This window comes from Panthera uncia, chromosome A2, assembly GCF_023721935.1.
Source record: "Panthera uncia isolate 11264 chromosome A2, Puncia_PCG_1.0, whole genome shotgun sequence".
Lineage (NCBI taxonomy): Eukaryota > Metazoa > Chordata > Mammalia > Carnivora > Felidae > Panthera > Panthera uncia.
The window spans coordinates 96,778,618-96,798,868 of NC_064816.1; the positions used below are offsets into that span (position 1 = coordinate 96,778,618).

A 20,251-nucleotide genomic window follows, 5' to 3' on the forward strand; every position below is an offset into this window, starting at 1 on the left:
ACTGGAGGGTATTATGTTAAGTGAAATTAGTCAGAGAAAGACAAAAATCATATGACTTCACTCATATGAGAACTTTAAGAGATGAAACAGATGAACATAAGGGAAGGGAAACAAAAATAATATAAAAACAGGGAGGGGGACAAAACAGAAGAGACTCTTAAATATGGAGAGCAAACAGGGTTACTGGAGGGGTTGTGGGAGGGGGGATGGGCTAAATGGGTAAGGGGCACTAAGGAATGTACTCCTGAAATCATTGTTTCACTATATGCTAACAAATTTGGATGTAAATTTAAAAAAATAAGAAATAAAACAAGTTAAAATAAATAAATAAAAATAAAATAATAAAAACATCCTTTTAACTGAAAAAAAACTGAAAAAAAAAACAAAAGTGAGATTCCATTTTTAACCATCAAATGAACAAAAATCAAATAATTAATAACACTGCATGATGGTGAGAAGGTGAAAAAACAGGCACACTCCTATGCTGGAGGGATATAAATTGGCACAGTCTTTAAGGAGGGCACTTTGACATACCTATCGAAAGTACGTTCTCTGTTGAATCACTACACTACACATCTGAAACTAATATAACACTGTATGTTAACTATACTGGGATTAAAAGAAAAAACTTAAAGTGATTTTAAGAAGTACATTCTCTGTGTCTTTACAGTTTTCCATATAATTTTGCCCTATGAATATATTCGATAGATTCTATATGTCCTATTTTGCCTTACGAATATACTTACACAAAGACAAAGGTATACAAGAATATTCAATGAAATTTTGGTCGTCATAGCAAAAGATTGGGAACATTTAAAGGCCCACCAAAGATGAATTGATTAAATAAAACAAGCAGCTGTGAAGCACTTAAACCTAGGGTAGCTCTTTATCTACTGATACAAAATGCATTCCGTAATGGTAAGTGAAGAAGGGAGAGAGGGAGGCCATCAGGGAGGCAGTGAGGAAGGGAATACTCCAAAGGGAAATAAATGGTGCGCTCATAAAGTAGCAAATGTTTGACTATAGCTGAATTGAAGAACACGTGTAAGAACCCAGAGGGAAATAAACTAGTAATGTAACTAGCAGAAATGTCCTGAAGACCCTCAAATACTACACTGGAAGGTTTACTCTCTGTGTCTCGAAGATGGAGAAACCCTAAAGCATTTTAAGGAGGAGAATGTTTCAATGTTTTAAACAGTTGAAAACAAGCCCAAGCAGTGATTTATTCATAATAGAATCACTTTGAGAAAAACCCCAACCAAGTTGCAGATACTGGCAAAACCATAGCATCCTTCCTTAAAATGTAGGAGAGGTAAAACTCTGAAATGATAAATTTTAGATGGCACCAACTAATATGCTAAGGAGAGAATAACTGGAAAATTCCATCAATTCTTAAAAATAATGTCAAGAAATCATGAGTATGGAGTTTAAGGGCAAATTTGAAGGATGGCAAAAATAAAATTGAACCCTCTGGTCAATTTCAGAGAGAAATAGGAAAAGAAGTCTTTAATTTTGCTGTCTTTACAATCCATAGTCCTACTTACTACTTAGAATTCCTGCTGCATAATTCCTATTTCTTTTTGCTTCCAAGACAGAAGGAAATTTTCCCATCTTTTCTATTGACATGGAAGCCATCTTAGATTTTTTATATTTTATAGCAACATCGTATTTAGAATGAGGATGTGCTAGTTCACCCTTCGCTCATACACCAGTCACCAAGAACATTGTCCCAAGCTCGAAGACATGCTCAGCTTGTCAAAATGACAAAAGAGCCATGGAAATAAGGGAAGCCACCAAAGCACCCAGAATGAAGGAGCACAGATCAACTCTTTTAAAACAAGAACACAACCATCTGAAAGGCTCCACAAGGTCAGAGCAGGAGCTGTTGGAATGAAAGGAGACATCCAGGTCAAGTTGCATCCATGAGAGTCAATGTTATCTAAAGAATGGGCTGCCTCAGAAGGAGATAATTGTCCTACCAGAAATGTTCACCCCATGACAACCCAGTCACTTAGAGTATTTGTCTGAAGGATATAAGCAACAGTGGAGACATAGGACTAGAAGACTCTAAGGATTGTTAGCAATTCTAAGAGCCTGATTAAAGCTGGGTTTAAAATTTCCCAGTGCTCAGAGTCTGATGTGACTTTAAATGAATTTGTTTAAATGAAGATTTTTTTCTAAGATATTAATTTATGTGAAATGATAATGAATGCTTTTAGAAAGATATGAGGACACAAATAATAAACAAAGAATTCAATATCAGAATCTATAAGGAACTCCAGAAATTAAATAAGGAAGGAAAAGACAATCCAATAGAAAAATATTCTCCAAATATCAACAGACATTTCACAGAAGCCTCAGCCCAGATGGTAAACAAACAAGGTTAGATGCCACCAGAGAAAGTCAAATTAAAACAAGATATCATTTTACACCCACTTTTAGCAAAACAGAGAAGTCTGACAATACTAAGTGTTGACAAGATTATCAAACAGTGGAAACTTTTATACACAACTGGTGGGAATTTATAATGAATCGGTTCAAAACACTTTGGGGGAAAAATTGGTATAATATACTATTTTTGAATGTTTATATGTCCTGGAACCCAACAACTCCATCATTATACCCAGTATATACCCTAGAAAAACACTGGTACCCATACACCCAAAACTACATAAGAGCATTTGTAGCAACACTGATGGAACAGGGGGAAAAATTAAATGGAAACAGTTTAATCATAGACAAAGCAATGGTTAAACATATTTTGTGATATATGCCCACAGATATGATGCAACTTTGAACATAAATGGACATCTATGAATTATATTGACACACCAAGTTGCAAAGAATTACATATTATGAAACAAATGTTCTAAAGCTCAAAAAACCTAAATAATAAGTTACTTAGGAATACATTTAGATATGGTAAAACATATAGATTAATGATAATATTGAATGAAAACAGCAAGTTGCAGAAGACTAGAACATGACCCCATTTTTATAAAGCTCTAAAATAAGCAAGACTATGTATTGTGCAGAGCTACAAAAAAAAATGATTTTACATGTAAAATTACCTATAAAAACCTGATAGCAAAGTGAAGTGGTAAACACAAAATTCAAGATGAGTTATCCCTGGCAGGGAACAAGGAGCTGGGATTGCAGAAGGGAACACAGGAAGCTTCAACAGAATTGATTATGTCTGGTTCATTGTCTGTATGATATGTTCACTGATGTTCATCTTGTTATAGTGTTTGGTAACTTACAAGTATATCGTATGTATTCTTTTGTGGTCTCAAATATTACATAATAAAAATGTAATTAAACCACGCAAAATTGTTTTTGTTAAGATGGCTATTCTTCCAGCTTCCTCTTCCTGGACTGCCCTTTTTTGTATCTCCAAACTTGAATGAGGGCCACAGGCCTGAAAGAAGAAAAAAGTGTGTTGTAAGATGATATATAAAAATGCTGTCTAAGCACAGCTCAGAATTAATGATCTTCCCGGGCTGGATGTCGCAAAATTATTACAAAAGTGACAGAGCCAATTCTCTGTTACTCTGTTGGGTCGTATTTCAGTTTGGTGGCTCAGTTTTCAGAGTAAGTCTTGCCTTTAAAATACCCTGTTCCGGAGCCGTTATGGTCTTCAGCGAGTCCCTGGCTATCAAGTGCTTTCTCATTCTGCCCCTGAAAACTGAGTGACTCATTTACATATTTTAAAGGAAGGGTGAAAAGAGTTTCTTTGTTTAAATTACAACTTTTGTCTTAAATATAGTTTTGTTTTTTTTACCTTTGTTACCAAACATGTTAGAGGAGTGAGAAGTGACAATTGTTAATAAATTTGAGTTAAGTAGTTTTCTTTTTTTTTTTAAATTTTTTAACGTTTATTCACTTTTGAGAGACAGAGACAGAGCACAAGTGGGGGAGGGGAAGAGAGAGAGGGAGACACAGGATCTAAAGCAGACTCCAGGTTCTGAGCTGTTGGCACAGAGCCCGATGCGGGGCTCGAACTCATGAATCACAAGATCATGCCTGAGCCGAAGTCAGATGTTTAACCAACTGAGCCACCCAGGCACCCCTGAATTTTCATTCAGATTGGTTTCTCAATCACTTTCAGGGATAGGGAGGCAAACATCTAACTACCCTCAGCACCTCACTCCTATCCCAGTACCTCTCATCTCCCATAATCACCATCTTGCTGGGTTTCCCCCAAGCAGGATGTCTTTCTGATCTCGCCACATGCTATGCACAGACACACTCCCATCCCTTCTGATTCCCAGACTCAAATCTTTTCTACCGCTTCCCTTTTGCTATAGACAGGGCTGTAAGGGGGTTGGGCACTGAGACCAGTGAGATGTACTGGGTGGGGGCTGGGGACGTTGGGAGGTTGGGCCAGGTGTTTAATCTGACATAATTCGTATCAGAACTACATTGCCGGCTGTGATGTAGTGATAGCCTGTGTCTTGAGGTTACACATCCCTGACTCAAATCCCCACTTTTTAGCTGGGTAACTGTCCAGGGGTCCCTGAGCTTTTCAGAGCCTCAGTTTCTTTGCCTATAAAAGTAGTTAATACCTACATCCTAGGGGTGGTTGTAAGGACTCACCTATGCTTGTGAATTTTAAGTACTCAGTAGGTACTCAGATATGGTGTTTTATTTGTATTGGGTGAATGTGTTGAAATTATAGAAGCTCTTTCTAGGTGTGCAGACTACACTCGTTTAGAGGTTGATTCACTTACTCATCCTTGAATGCAGATTTCTTGACACTCGTTTTCACTGTTGAATCTATTTCCTGAGCCATTACAGCCACTGAACCAAAAGCGGGCACAGGAGTTGACCTGTTTGTCATAATACCATCGAACTACATATTCACCACAGTCTCCCGGCTTTAGGGGTTCCAAGCATCTAGGATCTAGAGTCAGAAAAGGATACATGTTATTATAGGCTTTTTTCCCCCTGAAAAGATGAAAAGAGAAAGCTTTGTAAAGTTTATTCTCCATGCACAGAAACACATCAAGGAAGAAAATATGGTTCCAAGTTAAAGACGTGTTCCCTGATACTTAAAATATTTCCTCCAGCACCTGAAACTCCACTATTGGATACTCCTTTGATCTTCATGCAACCTCATTAAAAATGCATATTTCCCTGAAAACATAACCCCGTGAGCCTTCATTGGCTAACACTCTTGCAGGGATTAGTTGGCAAGAGAAAAACAGGAGTTCTTCATTTACTTTGGACTTGATCTAAAATCAAATTAACATTTGGAATAAAGAGGATCTCAGCCTTCTGTACACATTCCCTCTAGAAAGTGCCACTGTGATCCCATGTAATTGTGCCCACTAGAAAAGGAAAATCCTTGGGGTGTCTGGGTGATTTGGTCAGTTAAGTGCCCGCCTCTTGGCTCAGGCTCGGGTTATGATCTCATGGATTGTGGGATAGAGCGTCAGCACAGAACCTGCTTGGGATTCTCTCTCTCCCTTTTTTTCTGGCCCTCCCCTGCTCTTGCACACACAGGCACCCTTTCTCCCTCTCTCTCAAGATAAATAAATGAAATGAAAATAAAATAAGTTACCACAAAATAAATAAATAAAATGAAGGGCTCTCCTTATATCACAGGTTTCTCTTAAGAAGAGTAGTTCTTGGGGCGCCAGGGTGGCTCAGTGGGTTAAGCATTCGACTTCAGCTCAGGTCATGATCTTACAGTGCATGAGTTTGAGCTCTGCCTTGCGCTGTCTGCTGTCAACACAGAGCCCGCTTCCAGATCCTCTGTCTCCCTCTCTCTCTGCCACTCCCCTTCTCTTTCTCTCTCTCAAAAATAAATATTTTAAAAGTTTTTAAAATAAATAAAAAGAATAGTTCTTGACAATAAAATCATGACCTTTTAATGTCTATTTGCAAATAAGTCTCAGAAACACTTCCATTGTAAAGAAGAAAAAAAGACAAAGGAGAACTACAATAGGAAAGCCATTCATTAAATCTCTCTTTATTTCATGGTACTCCTTAGTGTCTTGATTAGTATTTCTTACTGAGGAAGTGATTCCAAGGTGAGAAAAACCACAAAAACCAACTAGGTACTTACTGCCTGAGACTTGTGTTCTGTGAGACAGTTTATATGCCATAAGCTTCATTTCTCAATTGTAAAACAAGTCCTTTCTCCATCTCTCGTAATCATTTCCCCAGATATAGAGCATGTCTGTATTCCTTTATTTTCTAAAACTAACCTCCAAATCTCCTTCTCCTATGAAGACTCCTTAGACCGAATGGAAAGGAGCAGACTTTCACTATCTCCACTGTTAAAAACAATAACTAAGTAATGTATACTGTATAACTTGTCAAACCAATCTAAAGTTCTTTTGGGCAAAGATGTTGTCTCTCTTGCATGTTCTTCAGAAACGATGTATATAATGATTTATTTCTATAGATACTAACTCCACAGAAAATATGTTGATGAGTTGGAATCTAGGTTCTAGCTTTTTTCTCTCCTATAATCTAGGAGTCAAAAATTCAAATGTCTACATGAGTCAAGGCCACATATAAGACAATAGGGAGTGGTAGGGGCCATGGCAAAATGAGAACACAATCATCTGTAAAGGCATTTTAAATTTATTTATTTTTTTATGTGTATTTATTTTTTAGAGAGAGAGTAAGCAAGCCAGGAAGGGGCAGAGAGAGAGAGAGAGAGAGAGAGAGAGAGAAATCCTAAGCAGGCTCCACACTGTCAGCACAGAGCCTGACATGGGGCTCAAACCCACGAACTGGGAGATCATGACCTGACCTGAAACCAAGAGTCAGATGCTTAACTGAGCTGCCCAGGTACCCTTGTAAAGGCATTTAAATAAAACAAGCAGACAAACAAACAAAAAACAATAAACATGGGGCACCTGGGTGGTTCACTTGGTTAAGTGTCTGACTTTGGCTCAGTTTCATGATCTCACATCTCGTGAGTTCAAGCCCTGCTCTGCGGTGACAGCTTGGAGCCTGGAGCCTGCTTTGGAATCTCTGTCTCCCTCTCTCTCTGCCCCTCCCCTGCTTGTGCGCTCTCTCTCTCTCTCTCTCTCTCTCTCTCTCTCTCGCTCTCTCTCTCTCAAAAATAAGTAAACATTAAAAAAACTCCTAAATCTCTAACAAACTAAACATTATAAGAGCTTTAAAATTTTCTTATTGCATAAATTTGTCCTATGACCATTCTATTTTCTTATTCTACCTATAATAAAATGAAAAGTGTCTTTTGTCCTCCCTGAGTCAACACATGTTATTTCTGAATGAGATTTCAGAGACACACCCTTTCTATGCCTTGACATTGTAGATGCAGCAGCTGATTGGCAGGTATCTCTTACCTTGGTGCGCCAACTTTTCTGGCTTTAAGTTCAAAATGGGACTTGGAATTCTTGTTTCCAGACCCTCTGCCCCCTCCTCAGGGAGGCTGAGCAATGGCTCCTGGGTGGTAGCAGCCTCAGGTGAAGGAGGGGTAGTCAGGCCATCAGCCCAGTTAGGCTCTTTCTCTTTGTCATGGGCTCCAGAGACAGTGACCTACACACAAAAAAATTCACGTTTCTAGTTTGGGGAAATATTTCAGGAAAACCTCAGCATTGCTTCTTCTCCCCAACTCTCCAATATTATTTCAATAAAAGCTCAGGGAACGATGCCCCTCTTCTGTGTCATGCATCCCAGAGTACCTAAGTTATGGACTTCCCTTCTGCCAGGCACAGATGTCCCTGTGCTTGGCCTTCCAGAGAGATCCACATTCAGAGTATGAAAGGTATGGGCTTGGGAGAAATTTATCTCCATTCTTTTCATACTCACTGTCATGAGGAGGGGAAATAACCACTAGTTTCTTTGATCTTGCCTTTTTAACGGACTTTTCCATTTCTTAACACTAGAGAAATTAATAATATATTCCAAAATATCTACAACAAACCCTCAAATGATTTTGGGATTGGGAATTGGGTGGCAGAGGACAATCATGCAGGTGAAATAAAAATAGTAGCAATTGCTTTTCGTCTCATCCTATTATCTTGACCCCAGCAAATGCCCAATGCTGCAGGATGCTCAGCTTCTAAGAAGTTCTAAAAATGTTTGTTAGTGAAGGAACAAAGGAACATAATGTCAAAAGCAAGTTTTCTGGACTCAAGTTTCCAAGTTCTGTCTGAATTTATGATATGTAATGAGACAAGGCAAAAAAGGTATTTTGCTTCAAAAAAAAAGTCATGTCAGTTATTGTCGACAAGGTCAGTCTTTTATGGGACCAATTAAGTTCTTTTACTTCTTTTCCCTTGGACCCCAGCTACAGGGAATTGAGTCAATCATTTATCTTGGTCTTAGCACGGTATGGTCACTTATCCTTGCAAGGCACTCTTTTTGTTTTCTTTTTGTTTATTTATTTAAATAGGCAAATCGAACTAAGTAAAGTCATTTTTTGATGTTTTCTTACCTGTGTTTCCTATCATCCTGGGACCAGAGCCAGCTGTTATTATTAGCTGCTCTCTGCTGTCTATACTATAGACACACACAAACATACACACACACACACACACAGAAACATACACTATACTATACTATAGACACACACAAACATACACACACACACACATTGCAACATACACTATTGCAATGTAGTCATCATTGAACTACAGAATTTTAAGGCTAAAGGAAAATTCTGTGAATACTTCATTTTCTATAGGGGAACCCAAAGCTCCAAACGAATAAAGAGCCTCCCCCAAATCATTGGTAAGCTGGTGATAAAATCTGAGAAATGCCTGTTTCAAGAAAGAAATCCTATGTTTTGGTTTTGTTTTGTTTGCACATATTTTGTTAAGGAAAAAATAACTTAAAAGCTTGACTAAGGAGTAGTTTATCAAACGTAAAAAAGCCAATAGGCAGTAGGCTACACTTCAGATCTACTATCTGTCAGGTGAGAAGTTTCCTTTGAAGAAGTGCACTGGGCAGCAGTTTTCTTAAAGGAACTAACTTGGCCTTTAAATCATTCCCTTGTTCAAGCCTTAGGGCCTCATAAGTTACTCTTTACCTCTTGTAAGTGTAGGAGTGTGTGTTTTCTTTCTCAGTCACAGCATCATTTGGGAATTTTGACTGCTAGAGCATTATACCTCAGGTTCTAGAGCAAATGGAATTAATATTTTTTCATCAGTGAGAATTATTTTCCCTTTTGGTTCCATGAGATTTCAGATTATTTAAACAAATGCATCATTATTATGGTTTGTCATTTTTATAATTTTCTTGTTATAAAAACAAACACAGTCATTGAAGGGAATTTAGAGAATCTGGACAAGCAACAAGAAGAAAATAAAAATCACAAGGTTCCACCTCCCAGAAATAATCATCGATGATATTCAGGTGTATTTTTACCTCAATCTTTTTCCTCTGTGCATTTATTTTAACAAATAAAAAATATTGGAGTGTTAACAGGTTTTCTATGTTCCTTTTTTGAACTTATTATATTACTGTGGCCCTAAAATACCATTTAATTATATTACTACCTTTAAATATACAATGACAATACCTTTTTAAACATTTAATTTTTTTGCTTTTTTTTTTTTTTTTGAAACCACATGCTGATTGCTGGATCTAAGAACACACATATTTGAGGCTTATGAGACAGTCTTCTCCAGAAAAGTCTTATAATTTGCATTCTCACTAGTGAATGTTTTTTCTTAAATGATCACCATTTCCTAGCTATTATGACTGAAAAAAGATGTAATTACTAGTTTGATAGGTGAAAAATTCTTCAACTGTTCTCCACAGCCCTGCCACACTCTGTCTCCTACACACACACACACACACACACACACACACACACACACACGTGCTACCTCACCAGCCACTCCTCTCAGCCCACTTTGCTATGACCTTTCATTTCTTCCCTTTCATTCTGCCTCAGGCTCTCAAAGTCTGCCCTCTTAAGGGGCCCAGGAAAAGTTGGTCCCCAGCACCAAAACCTTTCCCAATAACCTAGTCAGTGCTAATGCTCCCCTTCCAGTACGTGCATAGTGCCTTCAAATGCTCCCCACCTTGGCCCTGATATCTAGGAGTTAACCTTTAATCCTACATTATTTCCTATCCTTTCCTGTTTCACATGTGTAACTATCACCTCCCTGATAAGAGAAATTAAACCATGCCACATTTTCTTTCTTTCCTTCCTGTTTGTCTTCTTTTTAAAAATCTTTATTGCATAGAACAGCAAACAGCAAATAGTAGTCACTGGATAAATTCAGAGTACGTTGGAGGGAGAGAGAAGGAGAGAGGGGACTTTGGGTTAATTATTCCATTCCTTTAGGTTTTAATGTCATTGTTTTAAAATAAGAAAAGATTAGACCCTGACATCTCTCTCTCTAAAAGTGGTATTTAAGCAGTCCCAAACTTTACTGGCAGAATGCACACCCGATTCAGGGTAGTCATTGCCTTTGGAGGGAGGGGAAGGAGGAGGAGGAGGAGGAGGAGGAGGAGGAGGAGGAGGAGGAGGAGTTGGAGTTGGAGGAGGAGGATCAGACTGACCACAAACAAGCAAGGACTTTAACTTTATCTGAAGCAAGAGTGAGTGAACAAATGGAAACCTGAGTCATGTCCTGGTGGCAGGCACTCAACTGCTTGTTATATGCATTCTCTGATCTTTTATAAATCTTAAACCTAAAAACAAAAGCCTATCACCTCAGCAGCCTTCCTTGGAGGAGACCAGTGGTCTTAGCTCTGAGCAGGGACTCCCCACAGAAAACAACACAGAAGAGGAGCTAGGGGCACGTGAGGGGGCAACACCTAGAGTCCAGGGCTACTTTGTGACACTGGACAAGCACATGTGACAGTGTCAGTCTCTTTCAGCCTTAGAGCAGATCTTTAAGAGGAGAAAACAGATTTCATGCAACATCCTAGAAAGCAAACGTGAGAGCTAAAAGGAGAATTACTAGCCAGGGTGCCACATGATTCCAAAAGGTCATTTGGTTTGTGATTTCCAAACATTTGTCTTGTCATTCATTACCCCGAATCTTGCATATATTACAGACAGGCTCTTCAAATCTGAGCTCATGTCTTCTCTGGATAAATGTTAGTCATCACCTGCATTAGCCCATGTGTTTGGACTTTGTTTTTTCCAAAAGTGAGGATCCAAGTTTCTCCTGGTTGGTTGTGGGGACTCTGCTCCTGCCAGCTGGCTCCACAGCCAGCGCCTTCAAGGTGCCTGATTTCTTAGGCTTCTAACCTTAATTGACTCTTCCCAGGTGACCACACTTCTTTGCCAGGTCTCTCAAAACATATCTAAACTGATGCTCTTTATTTGCAGTAAAGGCTGCTGAGGACTGTTAGGAACACCCTAAGTTTGGGCTGTGTGCCTCCCCTGATGGCCTGCAGCTTTCCTAGAGGGTGGACTGCAGGATTTTATTCTGTTTAAAACCTCCTCTACATGAGTATAATATCCTCCATTCTGCCGTTGCCCAGTAAATGTTTCAGACTCTTCTTTCTAATCATATTTTTTTTAAAGGAAGAAGAGTCTAGCAATAATCCTTTACTTTGCAAATGAGGGAACAGAAACCTTAAGTAATAGGTGATTCGCGCAATGTCAGGCAGCTATCAGATTTTATTTCTAAGAGGTGATTCACTGTCAGATACACTATAAATTTTTAAAGTCTTTTTAAAAAGACCACAACACACTAAATAGATACATCCCGATCTCTGAAATAATAACATAGAAAAAAAAAACCCCAACTACAGAGCCAAGGAAATAAAGTATTTAGCTTCAACATTGACAATACAAGCCAAGTTTCCTAACTTCTAGGTCCAGAATATTTCTTCTAGATCAGTCTGCAGTGTTTTGTTTTTTTTTTTTACCCCTTCATAAGATAGAAGCGTCTTAATAAGTCTATTATTAGCAACATATGGCACTTATACAGCAACTTCACTAAACAATACTAATATTGGTTGTTTCATAGGGTTTTATCAAGAATTTGAGTTTTTTGACCACCACAAATAATTAGGTCTGATTTCAGGAAATCAACTTAATTTTCCTGTTGGTGGAGAAGCTAAACTAACACTAGTCTCGGTCTCATGTTGTTTCTGAAAGTTTGAAAAGTCCACATGTTTTAAGAGCATTGATTATGAATAGACTATTTCATTTAATAATGTGTATAATATGATCAAGCAACTTGCAGAATTTTGCTTGAATTCTGTTAGGAGGAATTCAATACCCTATTAGGAGGATCCTATAGGAGAAGATATAGATATACCCAAGTGTTTATGTTATTTTTCCTAATGTACTGTCATGGGGGCTTTATACCAAGTTAAAATAGATGTCACTGTATTATAGACAGGTTTTTAAAGGAAATTCAGTCAAAATGGGATTATATATAGGAGAAATAATTGATGATGTTATTTTTAAGAGTAAAAAAATAAATGAAATGACACTATCAGCAAGTAATGAGTAAACTGGAGAGGATGTGGAAAAGAGTGATAGGACAAGGGTTTTGAGACCATATTATTAACGTAGAAAAGAAATGATGAGACCTCAATCTGAATGGATGAGGAGAAAAGAGTTGACAGCATGGATTGTGAGATGATAAGAACAGACCAAAAAAGACAACATCAGCAAGTATGGAGATAAAGTAAGATTACAGCTATCAGTGCATCCAGGTTTTCCATCAGGTACCTGGCTGGTTGGTGGGACTATATCCCTAAGGAAGGCAATCTGGAGGAGCAGCATTGTGAACGTATTCCATGTTGGCTGACTGTGGAACACGCAGAGTAAGGTCTGCACAGATAACAAAAAATGTAAACCTGGGGCCCAGGAGAAAGATCTGGACTGGGGAAGCAGATTTTGAGAGTTGTTAACATAGGTGGCTTTGGAACTCAGAAAGAGAAGGCTAAGAACAGATGTTAGAAAAGTTAAGAGTTTAATGTTTAAGGAATAAACAGAGAACCCCCCAAAACAATTGAGAAAGGATGTTCAGAAGGCTGCGGGGAGAACAAGGAGAAAGAAGACTCTCAAAATCAAAGAAAGGAGCGGCATGGTGTTTATGCAAATGAGAGAGTAAGTAAGAGGATGGCAGTAAGGATGTGGCAATTAGGAGATTGTTTCCGTGCCATATTGGAGGCAGTAGCCTGCCTTTAGAAATTTTTTCCAAGTGAACAGAACTAAGGAAGTGGAGACGGAGAGGAAGGGAAGGAGGGTAAAGGGATATGTGTATGTTTGACAGAGAGGCAGAGACAGCAGAGACTGGCCTGTGGAATAATTTTATTATAAAAAGATAGAGATAGGATATTAGCAAGAGGGACATGAACTAAGAGAGGGTTAGAGAATGTTTTAGATGTGAGAGTCTAAAACCTATTTACTAGCTGTAGGGAGGGAGTCAGAAATATTGGCAAGAAAGGAAATATTGACACAACAGTGAAGCAAGGTCCTAGTCTTGGAAGACGCAGAAGGGAATGGGCCTCAGAGCACAGGTAGGAGACTAAAAGGTATCACATTAGAATTGAGGATAGAGCCTAGGGTCATATTTTAGGACAAAGGGACACATCCAATTCCAATATCAAGTCAAAACCTGCCAGAGCTCTAGTTCTTGAAGAAATTGCCAGTGGAGCCCATCTCAGGATGGAGTAAGAATGAATACACATTGCAGGGAAAGGAGGGTAAGAGATAGGAGAAACCAGCAAGAGTGAAAATGAGATGGACATGAGGGGAGTGATGAGGCAAGTGGGATGGGGACCGGGGACAGGGTCTCACTAAGAGGGTGGACAGTGAGAGGGAGGGACGGCCAGCCATCAGCCTGCTATGTTAGTTTGCCATTTACATCATTTACATCAATAGGTGTACATTTCCTCCATGGAAATGAGGGGCCTGCATCCTGGCGTTGGACTGCATTTCCTGATGAGAACAAAGGTGAGAAGACTCCCAACTTCCCACTTCCTTCTGGTACAGAGCTACCCAGAGGCATCCTTCCCACACTAGCTTGACTCCCCCTTCACTGGCTTGCTGTGTAAGCACCCTGCATATGAATCCCACAGCCTCCTTTCCACCAAGAGGAATATATCTCTGCTGCCAGTTATCCAAGTTATTGGCAATCAGGGAACAAATTTTCATGGTACAGAAAGAAGTTTTAAGGAAAGGGTACACAGGGCTTCTTTTCTACTGGAAAAAAAAAAAAAGCTAGAATATTGTTATAAGAAACCAGCTCCAGTGAGTAAACAACCTGTGTGTTGACATTACTTTATTAATGCATTTAGAATGACAAAAAGTGACTTCATGCAGGACATTAATATGCTTATTTGCTTAATGAACCATTACTGGATATAATCAGTTGGTCTGACTAAATAATGTGTCCTTGGTTTTATTGCCCCACTCACATTTATATCTTAGAAATCTTAACCTAACTGAATATGCCCAGAAAGAATAAAGGAACCTGAGTGCCAACATTATTAGTTCTGTAAAAGATAAGGATTTTTTTAAAAACAGTATAATTGATGCCTTTCATTGAAGAAAAATTTGAGATTTCTTTTTTAGCCTAACATTTGGCATAGCATTCATTTGGTCAACAAGTATTTATTGGGCATCTATTGTATGAAAGATGAAGCACAGTTTTGAGTCATAAGTGGGACACAACATTTATTTAGACACAGATCATGTTCTCAAGGAAGTTCAATCTGTTAGGAGAGTTAAGGTAAATGCATAAATAATTATTAACAATGTAAAATGTAATCAGCTCCAAAGAAAGAATCCATTATCCTGAGATTTCAGGAGAGGAACAGACTAGAATGTATGCCCATGTTTAGCTTCCCAAGACTGGCCTAAGAGAGCAACAGAGCAGGGGTTGCCGAAGAGTTATGAATTTAGTAGAACCTGGGAAATGCACCTGCTTTCTACATTTCCCAACCCACCTGTTCACAGATGTGTAGTGTGCCTCACGTTCATTCCACAAAAAGATGCAATGCTTAAAATGTAAGTCCTTCTTGGAGGTGGAAACCCATTGACTTAGAGTTCACACAAATGTATAAATAACTAGACTTTTCTCTAAGAACAGATTTTGATAGAAAGAAGAGAAGAAGGAAGGCCAGAAGTAAATGCTGTAAGGGGTAATGAGGCAACAGAGAAAAGAAATACAGACACAGTAACAGAAATAAGACTTCTGGGATCATTTGTTTTACAGGATTGCCTAGGGGTAGGCTTGGGAACAATCTGAGAATCGAAAGGTTTGGACAGGTTCACATTACATGTTTGGATTCTTGTAATTATACATTTATTTATTTTTGTAATTATGCTTTAAGATAAAGGTGGGTGTGCATGCACAGGTATATAAGTATGTTTTTGTATTTATGTGTGTGTGTACATTATATATGCACATGACAGAGCTATTAATATAAATGCAGATATGTTTGTTCAGACTAAAATCTATTAGGAACATTTATTGTTTAAAACTTCAATCTTGCCTTGGTGCTTCTGCAAAGAGAGCCAGGGTGAGAAGGTCTAGAGATAAGGGCTAGAAGCTCAAGTCCTTTGCAAGCTTCACTATCTTGCTCAGAGGCACCCTAGGAGAGCCTAGCTGAGCCTCAGTTTCCCTTTACGTGGTGCTTGGTGTTATAAATCCAAACCATTTTGGATACACTTTTCTAATGCCCTCCCCTCCACAACTACTAGACTGCTTCACCTGTCATAATCTGTTAACATCATTTGTTTCTCAGGTCCCTCTAACTTCCTGGGTAGTGATACCAGAGGCAGAGGGGCTTGCTGTCCCTCATTCTGTGTTGTAAGTGCCTTGGAGGTCCCTCAGGCACCTCCACTTTACCTGGAGCAAACTTAGCTCATTATTTTCCTCAAAATACCCCACCCTGGGGCACCTGGGTAAGTCAGTTGGTTAAGCATCCACCTCTTAATTATTGGCTCAGGTCATGATCTCACAATTTGTGAGATTTGCCTCCTATAGCCTCCATCTCAGCAGATGGTGTTTCAGTTCATTCCAAATCCAAGTTAGAAATCTAGCTGGTTAAGTTCCAATCCATCCAGTCACTAAATTCTACCCCAGAAATGACTTCTACTCTATGCCTGGTTTCATTCCGACCACCCTGCGTTAGTTCAAGGCCTCATTACCTCTCTTGTGGACCATCACAGGATCTCACAGCTCCGCTCCAATCTCCTGTCCTCCTCCTCCTTCTACTTCTCCTTTGTGCTGCAACAGGGTTATTCCCCATGCAAACCAAACATGACCATACGACCCTCACTTTAGAAACTCCTCTGCTTTCTCCTGGCTGCCTGGCCTACAGATGAAGTTCAAGCTCCTTCACCTGCCACATGACGTGTGTAATGTCCAGCTGTAACACTCACCATTCTTCCACACACATCTTAGGCTCCAGTTAGACTGAACCTGTCCTAATGCCTTAAAATGCCATGCCTTTTGGAATCCCCCTTTGCCCACATGTTCCCTCTGCTGGAAATACCCTTCCCCCTACCCTTTTCTTGAAAAACTACTACTTATCCTTAAAACTCAGCTCAATGCCACTTCCTCTGTAAATTCTTCCTTTACTCTGAAATTAACTGCAACATCTTTTGTGCCTCACCCACAGCTCTGCTAAAGTTCTTAATAATTCTTGCATGTTCCATATTCCTGATAGGCCATGGACTTCTCTTGGGCAAAAACTGTGTCTTAAGAGCCACCACCTCATACAGTGGTAAATGATCAATACGTACTATGGAATTCATTGATTACAAGGAGAGTTCAGGGTTTAAGTGCCACTTGCTGAATCAAACCTGAGTTTGCTCTCATATAGGAAATCTTCAGAAGGGGACAGATTGAGTAGGGAAGGGACAAAGTGGTAAGTCACACAAGCAGGCAAGGCCCCAGGAGCATTCTATGCTCAGGAAGAGATAAACTGTGTACTTTCTTGTCTGTAATTTACTTTTAAATGCTCAGTGAAGACCAGAATCGGCAAACCCCATGGGCCAAATCCAAGTTTTCGTCTGTTTTTAGAAACGACTTTTATCTGAATGTAGCCACGTTGGTTCACTTAAGTATTGGCTATGGCTGCTTGTGCACTTCAAAGGCAGGGCTGAGTAATTGCAAAAGAGATCAAATGACATGCAGAACCAAAAATAAATAAGTAAATAATTTTACTATGTGGCCCTTTACAGAATTTGCTGACCCCTGATATAGACCATATGGTATAAATGTGTATGTGAATTTTAATCTGCAATCCAGGGGCACTCTATTGCTCTCACTGGAATTACTCATCTTGGAGTCAGTATTTAATCAAATAAAAATATATTAGAGACTTTTATAACCTTTTTTGAACAGAGTATAAAAATCCAGTGAGTCCTATAGTCTGTCCCCTTAGGAATGGCAACCTAGGCCATCTGAATGGTTCTGGGTCCAGCTAGTAATCTGGAGGTTTCTCAGGACCTTAGTCCAACTAGATAGTTAATTGAATCCTGATGCTAGGATATTACTGCATTTGCTAATAATGAATATTTCATGTCCTTTCATTAAAGCACAGCACAGAGACTTCACTGAGCTCACAGAATAGGGGTATGACACCTGTGTGCCTCTTGCTAGGAGATGTCCATATGTGTGGTAGGGATCAGTCAGCCCTGCTTCGATTGTAACTTGGTGGGGAAGAGACCACAGCACTCCTTTACCAGTAATTATGGCAGGCTGTCTAATTTTCACCTAAAAGAACCTAAAGCTATTGCTCCTGACCTGATCGGCTGAGGTCAGTGCCCAGAAGCTTGCTATGGGGACTGTCATATTTGTCTCAGCACATTCAGGGGGCAGTTCTTTCTCGCACATGTGATTGAGGAACTCTAAAACAGAGCATCCACCTTGTACCATAGAGATGCTTAGCCTCCCACCCCATCCCCACTCTGAGCACAGGAGGTGGAAGCTAAATGAGCAAGAGCAGGGCTTGGAACATGGAAAATGGCAGGTTGAGCATGTGCACACGTAGAAGAAACTTGCGAGGATGCAGAGTGGAGAGCATATACACAGAAGGATGAGGGGGACTTGTGACCTGTACGAAAGGATCCACAGAGCAAGGCAACAGGGTGATTAAAATAGTGTAGTGTTAATCTGTCCTAGTAGTGTGCACGATTTCTTTGGTGGTAGCTGGGGTACACTACAAAAAGATTACTTGTAGCACTCAATAAATAATTACTTATAAAATATGGAAACATTTTTAAAAATCATATTCATGTTCACAAGCCCCAGAGCTATTTCAGAACCAGATATATGAAGACAAAAGTACTACTATTTATAGTCAAGGACCTGAAAATACATATCCCTCCCTCAGTTGATTCTTGCCACTGCAGGGCAAGATGGTCTTTGATGTAAAGCAGAATACACAATTTTAAGCTAGGCACAAATTAGGCATGGCAGTTACTCACGGACTCTGAAATTTCTTCCTGAGGCTCTGGAGTGGATCCACCAAGTTCTTCCCCTGATATCCCCAACCCAGGTTGAAGTAGTGGAGAACCCAAAACTTGAATGAGGTAGGAATCAAAATCCTCACACTTCTTTTTAAACACTTTTTGCTTCAGGGTGTCTTTTAAAAGAGAAGTATAAAAGGGGGGGGAGAGTGGGAACAAAATATGTTTAAAGAGATCTTCCATACTTTGCTTAAAATAAACAGACAGTTTCATATCACTTGAAGTCAACTGCTCGGTGAACTAAGTTTTAAAGCATTTGGGCCTCACCTATAAGAGGCCATCTAAAATAATTCAATTTGGGGTGCCTGGGTGGCTCAGTCGGTTAAGCCCAACTCTTCGTATTGGCTCAGGTTATGATCTCATGATTCGTGGGTTTGAGCCTCACATTGAGCTCTGTGCTGGCAGCGTGGAGCCTGCTTAGGATTCTCTCCCTCTCTATATACATATTTTTTTCATGTTTATTTATTTTTGAGACAGGGAGAGACAGAACTCAAGTGGGGGAGAGGCAGAGAGAGAGGGAGACACAGAATCCCAAGCAGGCTCCGGGCTCTGAGCTGTCAGCACAGAGCCCCATGCAGGGCTTGAACTTGCAAACCACAAGATCATGACCTGAGCTGAAGTCGAATGCTTAACCGACTGAGCCACCCAGGTGCCCCTCTCTCCCTCTCTCTTGTTACCCCTCCCCTATTTGCACTGTTTCTCTCAAAACAAATAAACTTTCAAAAATAATAAGATAAAATAATTCAATTTAATTTAATAACATACAACAACCTAAAGTACACAAAAGGATGACTTAAATCCTTGCTATCCAAAGCATCAGTTAGCTGAACTATTCTGTGGAAGGGGCAAGTTCTACCCATAAGAAGTATAATAGCCAGTCATCTCTGGTTTTAGGGATAGCAAAAGGCCAGCCAGTCCAAAAATATATCCCTCATTGGCTGGAATGAAGTCTAACTCCTTTGGTTAAGATGATAAAGTTCTTAATTATCAAAACATAATATGTCTGAAATGTGTAATATTTATGGCCATTCTAACACATTAATAGCCCAGTGAGATTGACTATGTCAGATAAACCCACCAGTTACCCTGCAGTGTGTGTTAAGGAAATGAAACCCCAGGTTCGAAAGGCCTGGAGAAAGGGAGAAAGTGAAAGTAAGAAGGTTCTGAGTGAGGCATGCTATTCTTCTGGTGAGCTATGCTAGGACCCAGAGTAGGCCAGGAGCAGCATGAGGCAAAGAAAGTCTGTGTTAGGCCACGTCAGACCCCGCTCCGAGATGGGTGGAGAAGGAAAGAGGGAGCCAAACCTAAGACTGCAAACAGATTAAGCATATGTTTTACTTACTTCCTAAGCTGGAATGAGTTATCAGTTTCCAAAGAGTTGGAATATTGCTTGTGAAACAATACTGACCCTACTGCAATTGTAGATGAGTTAGTGTCTTAGAATGACTCACTGGAAAATATCAGTTCATTGTAAAGAGTAAAGTAATAGAGGGAAGCCCATCAGAGTAGCATGATGAATATTCACAATGTTGTACTTTGAGATAAACTCCTGGGGCACATGGGTGGCTCAGCTGGTTAAGCATCCAACTCTTGATATTGGTTCAGTTCATGATCTCATGGTTTTTGAGATCGAGCCCCACATCAGGCTCTGCACTGACAGCATGGAGCCTGCTAGGGATATCTCTCTCTCTCTCTCTCTCTCTCTCTCTCTCTCTCTCTCTCCCCCTCCCCCCTCCCCCCTCCCCATCTCTCAAATAAATAAACTTAAAAAAGAAAAGATAAACTCCTGATATCCACCTGTTTATTCTTCATTATCTTCATATTTTGTTAAGAGCAGAGAATAGGAAATAGAAC

At 39.6% G+C, this 20,251-nt stretch overlaps 1 protein-coding gene across 1 annotated transcript in view; it reads right to left on the reverse strand.

Annotated features, from left to right (window-relative positions):
• Positions 1 to 2,713: 2,713 nt before the first annotated feature.
• COL28A1 (collagen type XXVIII alpha 1 chain) overlaps positions 2,714 to 20,251 on the reverse strand; it is a 172,128-nt gene continuing 154,590 nt past the window's right edge. Inside the window, exons 33-36 of the mRNA XM_049641510.1 lie at positions 18,356 to 18,513; positions 7,329 to 7,521; positions 4,731 to 4,903; positions 2,714 to 3,418 (exon numbers count right to left, since the gene is read on the reverse strand). Of these exons, the coding sequence (XP_049497467.1) occupies positions 4,731 to 4,903; positions 7,329 to 7,521; positions 18,356 to 18,513 (524 nt within the window). The 3' untranslated portion in view covers positions 2,714 to 3,418. The remainder of the gene's footprint in view (positions 3,419 to 4,730; positions 4,904 to 7,328; positions 7,522 to 18,355; positions 18,514 to 20,251) is intronic.